Consider the following 18,103-nt stretch of genomic DNA (forward strand, 5'->3'; position numbering starts at 1 on the left):
GTGTTTAGTTCTGGGAATTTGCCTGAAACTAGTAACTGAATAGTTTTTACGCCGATATATGTTATTTTTGTTGTCTTTTTCTATTATAAACAAACGTATCGTTGTAATAACGATCTGGACGGAAGTAGTATGCTCCTGGGCGGATGCATAAAACATTCAAGCTGCTTCGCCAACTTCCTTTTTACTGTGGCCGCCATACCGTCAGGAGCGTGGTTCCCGGCGAGCCGAAAAAATATTTACGAAAATGGTGAGAAATGACATCCATATCTTTGGTAATATGCTAGGAAACACACGAGAGTTGTCTATTAGTTCGTTCTGAACAATCGTGGCCGCGTCTTATGTTTCTGGGAAGATACGTTTTACGTTTACCGGAGTAGTGAGTCAAAAGAGCTCCCGGCTAGCGGAGCTAACACGAGGAGCCATTTTGGATGAGCAGCCTCAGTTCAGCAGTTACACGTGTGTCGTCGCCTCGGTGGCAAATACTCACTAATCGGCAGCTAAGATATGTCGCGTGTTGCTAATGCGTCCGTAGCAGATTTCATGTTGAAAACCCCCGTAACGACATTAGGCTCCTCATCCCTTTTAAAATGGCAACCGTAATTATAAATGAGAGAACGAGTCAACTTTACGGGTAGCTTGCTAGGCCACGTTAGCAGAGCCGAGCTAAGCTAAGGCCAACAGACGCAGACTTACCAGTGGTTTTGGCAAAAGACGCGTTACTTCAGAGGCCATGCAGTAACTTCAAGCATGGACGTTAAATGCGAGGTGTTTGTGAGTTTAAGTAGTGATAATTAATCCTCAGCGTTTCCTCAGGAGGATTTAATGTTGGCAAAGTTTAGAGACTTTGCCCACACACGTCGATAGGCACGATGGCCCTCTCATAACACGTTATTTGAAGTGAGTCGTTTAAAGAAGCCATAGATCTTACAGGATAAGCATAACAAATCCACCACCATGCATCTGTCTGAGCACCTTTCATTTCCCTTCACAGGCCTGTGCCCGACCTCTGATCTCGGTGTATTCCGAGAAAGGCGAATCATCAGGCAAAAATGTTGTCATGCCTGCTGTGTTCAAGGCCCCAATTCGCCCTGATGTTGTGAATTTTGTGCACACCAACATGCGCAAGAACAGCCGCCAGCCCTATGCAGTCAGCGAACTGGCAGGTGAGTGCACATGCCAGTCTTGAGCTGTGATGTTGACACTGCTTCCATCCACATTTATCTCTAGCTCTGACTTGCTGTAATAAGGAAATGACATGTGATGTACAATGTGTTTTTCAGGTCACCAGACCAGTGCTGAGTCCTGGGGTACAGGAAGAGCTGTGGCCCGTATCCCTCGTGTGAGGGGTGGTGGTACTCATCGCTCTGGCCAGGGTGCTTTTGGAAACGTATCCTTTTGATTGTAAATTGCATTTCAACTTCAGTCTCACATGTAACAACACTATGTATTACCTAAAGTGCAAGATTTGCTGTGATGGTGTAATTTGCGTCCGACTCTGTGATCAGTGACAGATGCCTACTGTCATATGCTGGCACAGTTGATTGACGAACATTGAGTCTGAGCAGATTTGATAGTCCACTATTAGACGTTCCTCTGCAGTTGTCCACCTTGACTCTGACCTAGATGTGTCGTGGAGGTCGCATGTTTGCCCCAACCAAGACTTGGCGCCGCTGGCACCGCAGGATCAACACCACCCAGAAGCGCTATGCCATCTGCTCCGCCCTTGCTGCCTCAGCCATTCCTGCACTTGTGATGTCCAAAGGTAAGATCCAATAATCCATATTTTGTAGTGCAATGTAATGGGCATAATTAGAAGAGCCACCAAAAAACTATTCTAAATGGCGAAGTATACTTAACTTGCTATGATGGTGTAATTTGCGTCTGAGCCGGTGAACAGTGACGGTTGCCTGCTGTCATTAAGCTGTCACATGGTATTGATGAGTCTTTAAATCTGAGCAAGCACTAGTAACACTTGAATCTCCCAAAATCATGTCAAGTCTTTTGTGGACATCTTCGGTTTATATATATATGATTGCATATGTTAGGACACCGTATTGAGGAAATCCCTGAGGTCCCACTGGTGGTTGATGACAAAGTTGAGGGCTACAAGAAGACCAAGGAGGCCGTGCTGCTGCTGAAGAAGCTCAAGGCCTGGAATGACATCAAGAAGGTAATTGAGTTCAACCATTGTTTGGCAGAACGGGAACAAAATTAAAAAGTTTTGCTTTAAGTAACGGTGTAGAAATTGTTGCTCTTTTGTATACTAAAAGTCCTCAGTTTTGGGAGTAATTTGAGCTTATTTCACTTGTCTAACTCACAAGTGTGTGCAATTTATTTGGTAATCACTTTCACTTGTTTGTTTTCTAGTTGCTGCCCATTTTGCTAACCTTTTTTGGTTCTGTTGGACTAACATTGTAATTGTTACATTCCCAGGTCTACGCCTCTCAGCGCATGCGTGCTGGTAAGGGTAAGATGAGGAACCGTCGCAGAATCCAACGCAGAGGACCATGCATCATCTACAACCAAGATGCTGGCGTCACCAAAGCCTTCAGAAATATCCCAGGTGGGTTGTCGTGTTTAATGGAGGCGTGGCATTATATTAAGATTCTTACCATCATGTGTACTTGATATGCAGCAGCAACGAGACTTGCAGGATGAAAATGTGATGTGGACAGTGAAAGTCTTTTGACATTGCATATTGTGAAGTTGTGTAATCGTTTGATTGCTTTTGCTGTTTGATGCAGGCATCACTCTGCAGAACGTGAACAAACTGAACCTCCTGAGGCTCGCCCCTGGTGGTCATGTTGGACGCTTCTGCATCTGGACCGAGAGCGCTTTCCGCAAGCTGGATGAGCTGTACGGCACCTGGCGTAAATCTGCCTCCCTGAAGGTCGACTACAAGTGAGTATTTAAGAAGCACCCACTCTGTTGCACAAGTGACACCGGTACTGATGATATTGCAGTGATGAGCTTCCACTTCAGGTCCGTGTTTTTGAATCTATGTGATATTTATCGAAGTTCTGAGTCTAAACATCACAGGACGGCTCAGTTTCCGGTTATGTCATTATAACTGTATATTAACTACATGCTTCATGTCTTTTTATTTCAGCCTGCCAATGCACAAGATGACCAACACAGACCTGAGCAGGATTCTCAAGAGTGAGGAGATCCAGAAATCTCTTCGTGCACCTAAGTAAGCACTGCTCATTTTAAGTTGATGAAGTTTGTTTTGTTAGGTCAGCTATGATGATGTTCCACTTCAGGTCCGTGTTTCTGAATCCTGATTATATGGAAGTCCTGAGCAACACAAAAGCATAATTTACAAGTATTTCTGTTTTAGCGGGTCAAATTGTTAAGACTGGATTATATTGTCATTACAGCAAGAAGATCAACCGCAGAGTACTGAAGAAGAATCCTCTGAAGAACTTGAGGATAATGCTCAAACTGAACCCATATGCCAAGACAGCAAGACGTCATGCCATCCTCCAGCATGACCCATCGGTGAGAACTGCAACAATTCAAACTAGAAGCAAAAGATTGTGGACAATTGTCAGTGATTTTAAAAAAGTTTGTTCGTTCTCTTCATAGATCAAGGCTAAGATGCTGAAACCCAAGAAGAAGCCTGGAAAGAAGGGAGCACCAGCCAAGCCCAAGGCATAAATTTATACTAAGGACTGGAGTTCAGTGACAATAAACACGAATGGTTTCAAATATAATGAGTCAGACATGTCATTGAAAATTTTAATTCACAAGACTATTGCACATTAGATAACAAAGATTCAATCTGGTGGTGCTGAAAGGACATGAGGGTAAAAAGGAGTGTCAAGCACACAGGCTGAGCAGCATTTATCATGATTAAATTAGATCATTAGAAAAAGATGGCTTTTCTGGCAGGCCTGCGATTTAGCCCAAATAATTGTTTGCTTGAGTTAATTTCACTTGGCATGTCGGATTGTTCACTAAATATATAACTATTGATTGCACAACATCTTGAGTACTTGGTATAAACATAAATTTTTGCCCATAATACAAATCCAGTCAACAGAGGACCTTGAAATATGGCGTTTGATGGCTCAGATCTCACATCGCGTTGCCATGGGTGGGCGTCCCAGGCTGATTGAGTCCAATGGTGCTGCACAACCAGCCGGCAAAGTCGACCTGCTCCGCCTCCGACTCTTTGATAAAGGGATGCACCTGGGGGAATAGAAACCGGTGTGAGCCGCCCAACGAATTACCAGTAGAGGAGAACACTTAAGTATGCACACTCACCATCAACTGTTTCAGGTCTGCCCTGTCTGCAGGGTTTTTAATCAAACTGCAAAGGAAAGCCAACACTTACAGAATGTAATGCATTTTTTACACCACTAGGTGGCATAAAGTCTGATCGTATACAGATGTTCCACTGGTGTTATTGCTAGTAAATATTTCAAACATTTCCTCTACATACCATTTATTCACAAAGTCTTGAAATTCAGAGCTAAATATCCCAGGAAGCTTTGGTGGAGGCTGAAAGTCAGATGGACAGTAAAAAATCAAATCTCACATGATCAAGGCACAGGCGAAAGCATTAGAACGATTGACACCACAACACAAGAGTATGGGGTAATGCAGCAAGCACACTCACCTCATTTACTATATAATCAAGCAGCTCAAATATAGCCATTGGTGGTCTACTGTCAGGTCCGTATGCTATTGGAAGAAGAGACAAATATAATTCAGTCATTGCTTGACTAAGGGTAAGTGTAAGATGAGGACCATCTGCTGCAACAAGATGCTGCATCACTAAAGCCTTCAAGAAGTATTACAGGTGAGGTGTCAAGTTTTTATCATATTAAGATTCTTTACATTGTAAAATCAACATCATGTGTACTTGATATGCAGCAGCAATGAGACTTACAGGATGAAAATGTGATGTGGACAGTGAAAGTCTTTTGACATTGCATATTGTGAAGTTGTGTAATCATTTGATTGCTTTTGCTGTTTGATGCAGGCATCACTCTGCAGAATGTGAACAAACTGAACCTCCTGAGGCTCGCCCCTGGTGGTCATGTTGGACGCTTCTGCATCTGGACCGAGAGCGCTTTCCGCAAGCTGGATGAGCTGTACGGCACCTGGCGTAAATCTGCCTCCCTGAAGGTCGACTACAAGTGAGTATTTAAGAAGCACCCACTCTGTTGCACAAGTGACACCGGTACTGATGATATTGCAGTGATGAGCTTCCACTTCAGGTCCGTGTTTTTGAATCTATGTGATATTTATCGAAGTTCTGAGTCTAAACATCACAGGACGGCTCAGTTTCCGGTTATGTCATTATAACTGTATATTAACTACATGCTTCATGTCTTTTTATTTCAGCCTGCCAATGCACAAGATGACCAACACAGACCTGAGCAGGATTCTCAAGAGTGAGGAGATCCAGAAATCTCTTCGTGCACCTAAGTAAGCACTGCTCATTTTAAGTTGATGAAGTTTGTTTTGTTAGGTCAGCTATGATGATGTTCCACTTCAGGTCCGTGTTTCTGAATCCTGATTATATGGAAGTCCTGAGCAACACGAAAGCATAACTTACAAGTATTTCTGTTTTTAGCAGTTCAAATTGTTAAAACTGGATTATATTGTCATTACAGCAAGAAGATCAACCGCAGAGTACTGAAGAAGAATCCTCTCAGACTTACAGCCTGGTCGTCCAGGAGGCCGTGGCTTTGGGGAGGACTCGCCGGACGCCCCTTCCCCTTCCACCGGGAGACCAAAAATCTGTTCCAGTTCTTTAGCGTCAGGCGGTGGGATAGGGAAACGTCCAATGGCCATTTCAACCAGGGACAGACCCATACTCCAGATGTCCGACTGAACAGAGTAATGGGTGCCCTGCAAACGTTCTGGCTGCACAACACACAATTATACAATTAATACAATAAGTAAAAGTGTAAAACTGAAATATGTGATGAGTGACATGCAGATGCATGCAATATGATAAATGTTGCCCAATTATGTTCGTTCATACACACTGGATAATTGAGAGTGCTGTTTCCCATATCTGTCAGTCAAGTATGTTACTGTTTAAGCCTGAGTTTGATTAATCAGTTTCAATCAGGTAATTCTTGGATGTATTTAAAAAAAAAAAATACATAAAACAGTTACATCACTAATCATTGTGTTAATACTAATGCTTTAGATGACATATCAACAGTATGAGCTACATAGATTGCACAGATTGGCTATATGTTGGCTTATTTCATCATAGTGAAAAACGAAGATGCAGGCCACCGCTTGACTTTAAGACAATATAAAAAGTCCCAGCTGATTTGTTTATTTTTAAAATGGCGATACGAGCAGGGGAAAAGGAGCGAATCCATTTTAACTCACAGACATGTAGGAGCGTGTGCCCACAAAGGAGTTGGCCATGGAGTCGATGAGCTGTCCGCTCACACCAAAGTCACACAGCTTGATCTCACCGCGGGAATTCACAAGGATGTTGGAAGGCTTGACATCTGAGAGAGGGGCATGCAATATTTAGGAGACACAGTGGGCAATGTGTTCAGGGTAGAGCAGCATGTAGTCTGTTGACACATTTCTTCACATTATTCATCTCCATAAAACAGTGCAACAACATGTAGTCTGTACATTTGAACAGGGAGTTACTGTAACGCCAAGCTGAATACTTAAAGCCTTGAGCTATTTAGAGCAAACAGTGTTCACAGCTATTCCAACTTCAGTCAGGTGCTTGAATGAGCATTGTTATAATTTTTCCTGCTTATAGTATTAAAAGGTGATGGCAGACAAAATCTTAGTCATTGCTCCTTGTGCATCATCAGTCTGACTTCGACAAGCTTCCAAATTTGCAGCCTTTTTAGTGTTTAATACAGTTTTTTGTTGTTGTCCCTGTAATAAAAAGGCTGTAACTCTGGAAGATATCCACTTCACTAACGCAGCCTGCCAAAGCGTCATATTAGTTTCAGATAAATCTCGAATAAATATGTTATGCATTATAAACTGGGATTTGTTTTTCCCATCTGCAACAATGAAAACACACGACAAAATAATATTTTGATGGTAAGTGTAAAGAGGAGAAATCATAACTCCAACAGTGCTCATTGTTATAATCTCTTTCAGTGTGCACACTATTGTTTTAAGAAAGACTTGTAAAAACAAAAAACTATGAACCTCCCCTTCAAGTATGGCATACCAAAGGATTTTTTTTTTTGGTGTTGTTGTAAAGGCAGCCAAACCGTATTTTAGTGAATAGTGACTGACCTCTGTGCATGATCTTGTGTTTCTCCCTCAGGTAGGAGAGCCCTTTAATGACCTGAAAAGACAAATAATGCACATAAGCATAGCAAAGACAAATATTACATAAAAGTACACATGCACCAGTTAATAATGTAGAGATATATATTTATATAAACAACAATAATAGCTGTCATATGAGAGCCAGGTAGTGGGAGGGCTGTTGGAGCTACCCACAGCGATGCTGACTTTGCCAAGGATCTGCTCTGGGATCTTGCCTGCTTTCTTCAACGACTGGTCCAGGGAGCCACCGTCCTGCAGACAGCAGGGAGGGAAGAAAAAAATGTGGATGAGCATCTACTGAGGTGACTCTTTGTAATTCAAAATAGAAAGCGTGACATTAAACAAATCGAAACAAAGTTAGTTTCTTTGAAAGCCTGTTGTGTTTATTTTTACATTGAATACATTACATTATTGAAACTAATGCTGGGTGCCTCGAGTACAATCTGTAAGGCAGCACTAAAGCAGCTGTACCATGTGCTCCATGCAGATGCTGATTTCTCCATCGCTGTAGAAAGCTCCATAGAAGCCAACAATGTAGGGCGAGTTACACTCGTGTAGCACCTGCAGCTCCCTGATGATCTGGTTCCTGATGGCTGGTTTGATCTCCAGGTGAATCAGCTGGAACACAGGGGAAACTAGGTTTTATTTCACACACATCCTGGGTAGCACATTCCTTTTTGGATGTCTGAGGGCACACACAAATCAAACACAATACCCACATGTTAGGGAGAAAGAATAATTAAAACTGCATGTTTTGGTTACATTTTGAAGCTCAACATATTCTCTGGACAGACTTGTCCCAGTAACCTGTATTCCATATTGTGCAAGGAAAAGTACAAAATCTCTCTACACTCTCTGAGTGATGATGCCAGTAAAAATCAATGTCTGTCTGACACACTGGTAAAGAAAACTCAGGGGGAAAAAAATCTATTCACAGTTATGTAATACCAGTGTACACATCTCTACTAGATACAACTTGGATTGAGTGCCTTTCAGAAAGCAAAAAATGTTTGTTTTTCTCCACAGTATCTTCACTAAAGCCCTCGCGGCCTTCGCTTACCTTCCTCGCCATAATCAGACCCGAGGGTCGGTGGGAGACCTTGAAGACAACGCCTCCATTGCCTGCGCCCAGCTCACAGATCTTCTCGAAATCATCGTCCTTCAGCTCTCCCACCTTCTGCTTCTGTGTCAGAAAGGCCTCCAGGCGTTTCCGTTGCTGCTCATCCAGCTCAAGCTCCTCCAGTTTCTTCTGCAGTGCCTCCAAGTTTGTCCTAACCAAAGAGTAGGATGCAGAAAAAAAACATTTGGATTCAAAAAATGAGCTTGATAATGATAATTTGTGCATTTTTAATCCTGTGAATATTCTCATTTGTCCGGGTCATATTTATCTCAAGGAAATTTATATCGAACACAACTGGACTTGGTTATTTGTCTAGGAAGACGTTTCACCTCTCATCCAAGAGGCTTCATCAGTTCATGTTTGCATCAGTCGCACCAGTCTCAGCCTGGTCAGATGCGAACATGAACTGATGAAGCTTGGATGAGAGGTGAAACATCTTCCTAGACAAATAACCAAGTCCAGTTGCGTTCGATGCATTTTTAATGTATTCTTGGCAAAATAAAGGCTCTTGAGTTCATTCTAACAGAGCGTTTGCAGATGTTCTCTAGTGGAAGGGCTGCTGTCCCCTCAGGAGACATGAGGTAATCCTTGGTGCAGCCAGAACCACAGCACCTGTTAGATTATTGAATCCTCAGAGGAAAGACAGAGCTCGGTGTGTGACAGCTATACTGTGCTGCTGCTGCACGTGCCACCGGAAACAATGGCCATGGACCAAAGAGCCAGCAGGAAGACACAGAGACGGAGTTGTATAGGGAGTGTTTCAGCATTCCTTCCCAGATCCCAATGTGAGGAAGCTCGAACTTCCTCTGAGCACTGACGCTGCTCCCCTGGCGCTGTTGTCATGGTGATGCACTTCCTATACTATTTGATTGTGGAAGGCTCACCTGCTGCTCCTTGAACTCTCCCTCTCCTCCCACACCTCTGTATCAAAAAGCCGTATGCACTGCAACACAAAGTCAGGCTGAGCTTTTATCAGAGACTTTAGAGGAAGATCATGTAATGTGAAGAAGTCATGAGCTCATATCGACTCATTCGATGCTCAGACAGCAGCAGGTCTGTGTGCATTTTTCTTGCTATGAAGAAAAAGTAGAGATTTATGTTCATTAGAAGAGGCACAAATGAGCATCACATTGAAAACACTTTAACGGTACAAATGATCAATTCACCTAACGTGATTTTGGATGATTGTTGATTTCAGATTATGAACATTTCACATCTGCTCATGTACTGAAGGTCATCCATCCTCAGCTGCTGAGGCGTAATCATTTTCTCTATTCTCGAGTGCTCTTCCATATTTGCATCATATTATAATGCACTTATCTGGTGATAATAAAACAGTATTCATCATGTTTTTTTCCTACTTAATCACAACTCAGTGGTGAGCAAACCGAGCAGGATGGCGTTCTCTCCTCTCTCTGCTGCAGCACCTCGCAGCAAAGAGAGGGTTAAGTGGTTTTATTTTTGACAACAGGCCTGCATATCCATGGAGACGCGGTGCTGAGTTTGGGTTGGCTGTGGGTGGCGGGGGTGTTTTGTCGACAAGAGCTGGAGGTGGAGGAGGCTGGAGATACTGAGAAGAGGAACAGCCTGAAAGACCATCCACACACAATATGCGGGAGTGACTACGGTTTCTGCACACTGCAGCAGCAGCACCCCCTCCCTCCACCCACTAAGAGCAAGAAGAAGTGAGCACGACGCTGGCCTTTTGTGCCTCCATCCACACAATGTCCAAGGACAACCAGTCAAACTTGAATGCACGAGCTGAAATATTTCTACAGCTTGCTGGGGGAAGATGCATCACTGTTACATAAGTTGCATATTAGAATCAAATTTGTGATAAGCTCTTACACTGTAAGTAATTATTATTGTGGCCGCAAAATGGTATATTTCAGCATTATAACTGATTAAATCCAAAATATTTTGAACCAGATCAACTTGAGAGGCTGCGGTTCTTAGGCCTATACTGTTCTTACCTACAGGTGAGGTGATACTGGACTGTGAGATAAATGATGGATTCAGTGCAAAAATCAGGAATATTACAAATCTGGTGCTTCATTTAGTGATGAGTATCATTTATGAGGAATCCAAAGAATTTTTTTTATACATAATTCATTTTTTCGTTCAGCGAGGAAACACAACAATGTGATGAAGACTGATGCTTTAGCCACCCAGCATTCATCAAGTATAGAACAGCATCTCATACGTAACCACTGAGAAGTCAGTGCCATAAACTGTGGTTGCTCAGTGGCTTAATCGTTATCTTCATTTTCACACACTAAAATATAGAGGTGTACAGAGGAACTCTAGCAAAACATTATTCCTACAGTTATAACTGTATTCACCTAATGAATGTATAATCAACAAAACCCCTACACCGTATACAAAGGAAACAGTGGCAAACTACTTAATTCTTTAATTCTGGAATCTGGATGTGTATGTGATAGCAGGATCTTGTCCCCAGAGAGTCTTCTAGTAGCAAATCGCTTGAACAGGTCTATTCAGAACAGGTTGTTTCTGTTTGTTCTTAGATCTCCTCTGATAATATTACATGCTTGGCTGGCATTGTGTGGGCCACTCAGTGCAGTTTTCCCATGGCTGCCAGCCATTTTACACAGAGAAAGCATTTGACGGGCTGGACCTGCAATTCCTTCTCTCCAGAGTGGAAGGTGCTGGTTTCAGTAAAAGGCTCATCGATTGCATTAAGCTCATCTACATCCAATAAGCAGCATTCATGCTGCTAGTATGAGCATCCTAGCTCTTGCTTGCTGCTCCATACAATTTCTGTGTTTTGAAACATGAGCTGTTTCTCCCCTCTGTTCATAACAACTGGTAGGTTTTCTATTAATGATAATGTTTTATGAGACCAAACATCTTATAAAATCATTGCTATCTAGTGCCTTTATACATAACGCTATGCTTTTTTGAAATGGTGGATATCTCTGTCCAGTTCAGTTGTAAAAGAAACTATAACATTTTGAATCTTAGACTGGGACAGTTTGGGTTTCTCCTCTTTCCAAAATCGGCTACATTATGTGAAGCAAAGTGGCCTGGTTCTTTAAATTCAGTCGCACTATTCATTTATGTGTAAATGTTTTCCAAAGCCCATCTAATCTCAACAAATTATTGACCCTCCACTCTTGTCCATTAAAGTAAAGAAGTCAATAAAGAAACATAAATGTAAAAATAAATGTCCTTGACCTTGACAATGTGCACTTTTGGAGATTTAGATCGCAGGAGACATTTATATCATTTACATAATAATTTGTAAGTTAAATAACATTACACTGGAGTTGCAAAAAACACTGGAATTATAATGCATTTCAAAGCCCAATGACTTACTGTCATTATTATTTACTACGTATATTGTCAGCAAATTCACTCAATAAATCCTACTTGGGGAGGTTGTGGCATCCCACCATGTTGAAATGGGGCTGTTGAATGGTATTGCTATTAAACAGTATTGCATTATACATAGACATGTTTTGGATATTTTGGCTTTACCCTCACTGATATAAATAAACTGGACAAAGTTACAGATATGCCAGTTCAGTGTCTGAGGTAAACGGATGTTCATCCCCCATATCAGCGTTTCCACAGTAGATTCAGACTGTGAGCCTAGAAAATATGAAAGATCTCTGGCACCTTGGCATCTAACATACAACTGGTGCATTTTTAGGACATAAGTAACCTTTTACTTGAAATGCTGTAATTTCTGTGCAACATAACAAAATTTTGCTCCTTTTCTATTTTCCGTGTGCAGATTGCAGATGGAAGGATTTAATTATAGCCTATGTCTATGGCATATAAGGGGCAATTGTGTGCCTCAGACCGCTGAGACACACATGACACTGGCTTTTTATGGCAAAGATGACTGAGAGTAACACCGGGCTTTTCTGTCAGCAGAATGTCAGTCTGAATGTCACGGTGCACAACACAGCAGTTTTATTGGAAATGGAACACACACACACACACACACACACACACACACACACACACACACACACACACACGCACACACACACACACACACACACACACACACACACACACACACACACACTGTGGTAGCAAGAGGGATTCCTCCACAGCAGAGGCTGCCAAATCAAGCTCTTCCTGATTGTTGCTTCATCCTGACATGCTGCTCCTCAGCCCGTTCCAGCCTGCCCAACAGCAGCAGCAGCAGGAATGTGCTCGCCGCTCGCCAAACATTATGTCATTGTCAACTTCCGCTAAACAAAGCCAACACAAAATTCCTCTGTTCAACATGAGTAGCATCTTTAACCTCCAACTTAAACACATCAGGTGTTCAGATTCTTAAAAAAATTCATTTTCTGATTCAAAATGAAATGTTACAAATGTATGGTATAGTTCAGATGTTTAGTTTTTTAGTTTTTTAAAAATATTGTTTGACATAAGATTTGCAGATTACACCAATTAGTTGATTCATTGAGTAGTTAATGCCTCGAAAAATAATTTGGCAAGTAACGTTTCAAGCAAAAAATGTTAAACATTTTATGCTTCCGGCCTCTTAGATGTGAAATGAGATGTAAAATGTGCTGCCTTTCTTCTCTTAAATTGTTGCATTTCATAAGCCTTCATTCAAGAAAAGAAATTATTAAATGTATTTGAATTAAAGGCTGGGGTTGATATCAGTCTCTCTCTCTCCCTCTTTTTTTGCTTTTTACACAGTGTACTGCCAAACACACAAAAGGCCTTCAGATGCACGATCGAACAATGACAGAAATGTTCTGCCTCAACAACGCATCAGAAAAGCTGCCATCACAGGGATGACATGTTATGTAATTCTCATCTCATCTGATCCAGCTTGTTGTTGGACTGACTGGGCTTTTCTCTGTGAACTGAGATCTAGAGCACGGTGTCACAACAGTTTAATGTCCCCATTACTGTGTTTTATCAAACGGTGGTGGCCCGAGCAAAACTTCTTCCAACACAGAAATATTATTCTACACGCTACCTCCCTGCAAAGGTTGGTCTGTGACTAATCACAGTGTGCTGTTACAACAGTGATGGAGCGGCCTCCTACTCAGTGACACCATGAAGATATGACCTGAGAGCTTCACATTAGAGACAATGATATTTAGATCATTAAGATGAAGGGAAATACTGTATTAGAAAAAAAAAGCATTTATGAGAGTCAATTATGAAGCAAAAATGCCCAAAAGTTATACCTATAAAATATGAGGATTTGCTGTTTTTCTCTTTTTCATTCATATCATTTTACATTTGGGTTTTTGGCTGCTAGTTAATGCTGACAGAGATGAAGCAGATAGCTGGTTGATTATTGATTAGTTAACTGACAGAATCAATCACCTCAGGTAGCCTACCTTTCCCACTATTTTCAGATATTCTGTAGTTTTTAATTCATTGATAAAATGAACAATTATCGACTGATAGGCTACATCATTAGTGGAAGGAATCATTCTTTCTCTAATCCTGATTTCCCTTGGAAACTTAGGCTAGATCATCATCTATCCAACAAATAGAAAACAATATTGATACAGCTTAGAAAATTGTATTCAATCACTCACATGCACACACACACACACACCTGGTGCAGAGTCTCATGAGACCCAGGACAGAAGTTGACACATAGCCCACTACACAGGCACCTTTCGGTCATCTGTGTGGCATTTGGTAGTTGTCATTGGCCTTTACAGCACACTGAACATCCATCATATGATAGACGAGAAACCTGTAATCAATACACCACATGCACCAGTCTGAATACCAGCGGTATACGGACGCTGTCACTCACTCTGTGGCCCCGGTGCCGTTGATTGTGTTCCCATCTGGGATCGGGTTGAGTTGGATCGGCTCTGGCTTCCTTCTCTTCTGCATGGTACACACACAAAACACACAAACTACGGCGGTAACGATGGAAACGTTGAGAAGAAGAAAGAGAGCTCAGTAAGGTATCAAACGCAGACAAGGTGAGACGGGGACTGACAGAGTAAGACACCGAGCAGCGCTGTCATGAGCTGCAGGGACAGATGGACTGATATCCTTCTTATTAATGGGTGGACGTGAATGATCCGGGAAATGAAACGTCACAGAAATGTTTACACTCAGGCCGCCGGGACAGCATGGCAGCGACGTCCTCTGCTGGCCACGGGTGGTATTACAACAAGGCCTGGTCCCATTCACACAAACAAACCTGTGGGAGCGGGACTGGGCTGAAGGACCTGTCAGAGGAGGAGTCTCCTTTCACCAGGAGTTCATTGATTAAATGTGAGACATTTCACCCAGTCCTGACAACAATAATGTTGCTGCTAATTAGGCTCCTATACTCTGCGTAAAGAGTAATGGCCCTGAGCCTATGAGTGAAAACCTTTGGTCCATGGATTTCCACAAAACACTTGTAGACGGTTCACATGGTAACAGGCAGCGTGGTGCAGGCCTCTTTTTACAGTCTATGGGTGCAGGTGACAGCGGCGGAGCGGCCAGAAGACAGGGGACAGACAGGGGGCCGTGGAGGTGACTGGCTCTACAACTGGCTGACATGTGGACGCCTGGACGGACAAAATACCCCCCCACCCCCTTTTTTTTCTTTAAAGTTACAGCCACTACATCCCAGGCTAAATTTCTTTCCCAGTCTGACCATGGGTCCAAGTTTGTCTTTGGAGATGGAGAACCCAAGAGCAGCTAAAGGTAGGCTAGGCCTACTCAAACTTTTTAATGCTTTACTTAAACCTGCTTCTTCTACTACTACTACTACTTCTTGTACTTCTTTAAGCCCACTCTACTACTACCTTTTCCTGTGGCAACATAATGTTACATGTCTGTTTTCACCAACTATTGTGGTCGGTGGTCGTACAAACATGGTTAAGTTTGCTAACTTGCCACACATTTGTTGCAGATGTTAGCTCGCTATGGCTAGCTGGCTAATGGTTGTTGTGGGTCCATGCCTATGTTCCCACAGTTCTAAGATTTTTCTCAAAATTAGGCCCTGTGTTCCCACTGGACTCTCTATACCTATCTGGGCTCTATCTATCTGGCCTGTCTAGCCTCTACTGGGTCTTTTTACTAAACTTAACCAACTCTTTTCTTCATTGCCTAAACCCAACCAATGGTGGTGGGACCAAAGGGCTGTGGGAACATAGGGCCTAATTTTCAGTGACAACAAAAGTTAGAAATGTGGGAACATCAGGCTGTGGGAACATAGGAATGACCCCGTTGTTTGTTGCTGGGTTGTGTTTTGTTTGCTCTTTGTGTAGCTTACACATGGTGACATGATTCAGTGGGGCTTCTTCAGTGTTAGTGGCCACTTTCCCATGGTGTCTAACACTTGGCTGATTGAGGGGGAGGTTGTAGCCTCCCTCCACCTCCAGAGGTGTAATTGACCAAACATTTGTTTTGGTCAGAGATGCAGTGGCAGTGATGATGATGATGATGATACACAGATAACACAGTGGTGGTGGGTAGAGTAGAAATACGGCTGTTCATTCTGCTAGTTCCTGCTAGTTGAACAAGCACCTGGCACCAGTGGCAAGGTGTGACCAAGCAGAACCAGTCTCAGAGTGAAAGGCCATCTGCCTCAAATGACAGAGAGTTGAGAGAGACAACATGTGCTAAGAAACCCTCTACCTCTCCAAACTATTCATATCTTATTAGCTAATTTCAGCATTTTAGACTCGTTGTATTTAAAGTAGACACAGGGTGAATGGTTCTTTTCTTTTTCTTCTTTCTTTCTTTCTTTCTTTCTTTCTTTTTTTACCATCACAAAGGTGAGCAGCATTGAGACGACTTAGGAACAGCTTGAAAAACAGACTCATGGGTTCTCTTGACCAATCTGGTTTCAACCTTGAGTGGGAGCAAGTTGCTGGATTTTCATATTAAACGAAAACTTTACACCAAAGGCAAAATGTACAGTATAACTAATAGAAATAATAAATGCTGTTGATATCAGTGTACATTCAGGCTCTTATTCTCTCAAATCTTTTAATTTTCCAGGATAACAGTGATGCTTTTAGTCCTTCCAATAATCTCCACAATGAAATGTATTATGGCTGCTGTGATAGTGTTTCAGGAAATGCACCTTCTTACTAGATTGCATTACATGATGTATTCAAATCATGAGCCAAAAAGAAACTATTGAAAAATTAGTCGTGCAAGTCATGAAATGTGTGATTGATTTTATCCAAGTAGTGTGTTAGTATTATGCAAATAGGGTAAGTGCCTCTAATGCAATGAAATGAATTTGAATGAATAAAACGCTCTTCTTATTACTTATAAAGATGAAAGTACATGTATGATCAGTGTACAATAAACAGAAACCATTTTGTTACTAGAGCAGGACACTCTCATCTGAAGACAGTCCTTTCAAATAATTTAACAATTTTAGAGGTTATAAACTGCCTCTTAGAAATCCTATGAAAGCTTCTGCAGATTGTTTCCCTGTTTTATTCATTTTGGTCCAGAATAACCAAGGATTCAATGATTTATCCCACTCTTATCCCCCTTATGCATTTTGTTATCTTTTAGTATTATTGTTGACACTCTGTGGTCGAAGACGAAAAGAAGCTGTTGATTAATCTTTCTGTATTGTACAAAAAGTCTGATTATCCTTTTAGAGGCTCTTAGTTTTGTGCTCAACCTCCTTTTCATTTCCAATGAATACTAGGCTCCCAGTTTAACACTTTATTTAATTCAAATCACCCGCTTTTTGCAAATAAAATCTGAACATTGATATGGAAAAAAGCTTAGACATTTTTTTAATCAATAGTTCTGAATGTCAGGAAGAGAGAGGGAGAGGGGATGGCATGCGACAAAGGGCTACAGGTAGCCTATAGGATTCAAACCCATAAGGCAAAGAGACAAGAGTGGTGTAAACACAGGTGAGGCACATGAAGTAATCACAAGCAGGAGAATTTCAACAGTCTCATAGGGATTGGAAACATTCAATGACAGCAATTCACAGCATAATAGGGTTGCATTAACAATGCATTGTTATATTGATCTTATCATAACATGACATGAATGTTTTTTTTTTCTGTAACATAGCTTTGACCAGGATGCATTTGGTAGATACCTCTTGTGTTTGGAGTGTTTATTTTTAAAAAGCTACCACACTGTCAATGTTTTGGGTGGATTCTACTTCGGTCACCATGGAAATCATCCGTTTACATTCAAAAGTACAGAGACACCTGCAGCTCTGCATGAAGATTGCCTTCACCTGCAGGGATTGAACTACACAGTGACATTACACGGTGAGATGAAACTTCTTTAAATGTTTTACACTTGTGGTCTAGTGAACTGATGGTCAGTTTAGACGAGGGTCTTTTAGTGTTAGCCTGCAGAAATGTACATTTAATTATATGCAAACGTTACATTATGCATAAGCTGTTAGATTTAGATATGACATGTACCTACAAAATAAAAGCATTGATGTAAAAGTATATAAAACCTATCCAAAGGAACATTTTCATATATTGATAAATGTGATGTTGATGTAGAGTTCCTTTGTAGAGTTTTTTAATGGGCTTTCATATATAAATTCAATAAATATAATTTTATACCATTTAACAAAATCATCATTTAGATATTTTAGAGAAATCATTTGAATGATTTGCAAGTTTATTCTCTTGGCTCTGTTGCTGAAAGATACAGTAGAAGGACCCGGCTGTATTTCTGCAGTCATTGTCATAGTTATTGCTCTGTGGACTTTTAGTGTTGTTA

At 41.5% G+C, this 18,103-nt stretch overlaps 2 protein-coding genes and 6 non-coding genes across 8 annotated transcripts; 7 read left to right on the forward strand and 1 right to left on the reverse strand.

Moving 5' to 3' along the window:
• Window positions 1-177: 177 nt before the first annotated feature.
• Window positions 178-3,711, forward strand: rpl4 (ribosomal protein L4). Its single transcript, XM_085779026.1, has 10 exons — window positions 178-247; window positions 992-1,163; window positions 1,281-1,387; window positions 1,624-1,762; window positions 2,046-2,170; window positions 2,434-2,563; window positions 2,745-2,901; window positions 3,110-3,193; window positions 3,381-3,501; window positions 3,589-3,711. The coding sequence occupies exons 1-10, from the start codon at window positions 245-247 to the stop codon at window positions 3,658-3,660; spliced, it is 1,110 nt and encodes a 369-aa protein (XP_085635152.1). The 5' UTR covers window positions 178-244; the 3' UTR covers window positions 3,661-3,711.
• On the forward strand, window positions 1,467-1,564 carry LOC146985775 (small nucleolar RNA SNORD16). The gene has a single exon (XR_015036119.1). It is a non-coding gene; the product is annotated as a small nucleolar RNA SNORD16 (small nucleolar RNA).
• Window positions 1,859-1,958, forward strand: LOC146985776 (small nucleolar RNA SNORD16). The gene has a single exon (XR_015036121.1). It is a non-coding gene; the product is annotated as a small nucleolar RNA SNORD16 (small nucleolar RNA).
• LOC146985777 (small nucleolar RNA SNORD18) lies at window positions 2,958-3,028 on the forward strand. The gene has a single exon (XR_015036115.1). It is a non-coding gene; the product is annotated as a small nucleolar RNA SNORD18 (small nucleolar RNA).
• On the forward strand, window positions 3,239-3,305 carry LOC146985778 (small nucleolar RNA SNORD18). The gene has a single exon (XR_015036117.1). It is a non-coding gene; the product is annotated as a small nucleolar RNA SNORD18 (small nucleolar RNA).
• A 16-nt stretch (window positions 3,712-3,727) lies between the features above and the next one.
• On the reverse strand, window positions 3,728-14,477 carry map2k1 (mitogen-activated protein kinase kinase 1). Its single transcript, XM_085779025.1, has 11 exons — window positions 14,184-14,477; window positions 8,348-8,558; window positions 7,759-7,905; window positions 7,462-7,539; window positions 7,252-7,303; window positions 6,364-6,488; window positions 5,676-5,880; window positions 4,625-4,689; window positions 4,448-4,506; window positions 4,270-4,315; window positions 3,728-4,194 (listed from the first exon to the last, which is right to left on the reverse strand). Exons 1-11 carry the CDS (start codon window positions 14,264-14,266, stop codon window positions 4,081-4,083), a joined length of 1,185 nt encoding a protein of 394 aa, XP_085635151.1. The 5' UTR covers window positions 14,267-14,477; the 3' UTR covers window positions 3,728-4,080.
• Window positions 5,204-5,274, forward strand: LOC146985780 (small nucleolar RNA SNORD18). The gene has a single exon (XR_015036116.1). It is a non-coding gene; the product is annotated as a small nucleolar RNA SNORD18 (small nucleolar RNA).
• Window positions 5,485-5,551, forward strand: LOC146985781 (small nucleolar RNA SNORD18). The gene has a single exon (XR_015036118.1). It is a non-coding gene; the product is annotated as a small nucleolar RNA SNORD18 (small nucleolar RNA).
• Window positions 14,478-18,103: the final 3,626 nt, after the last annotated feature.

Source organism: Trachurus japonicus, chromosome 6, assembly GCF_045865225.1.
Source record: "Trachurus japonicus isolate A0001 chromosome 6, Traja_1.0".
In the NCBI taxonomy this organism is placed as follows: domain Eukaryota; kingdom Metazoa; phylum Chordata; class Actinopteri; order Carangiformes; family Carangidae; genus Trachurus; species Trachurus japonicus.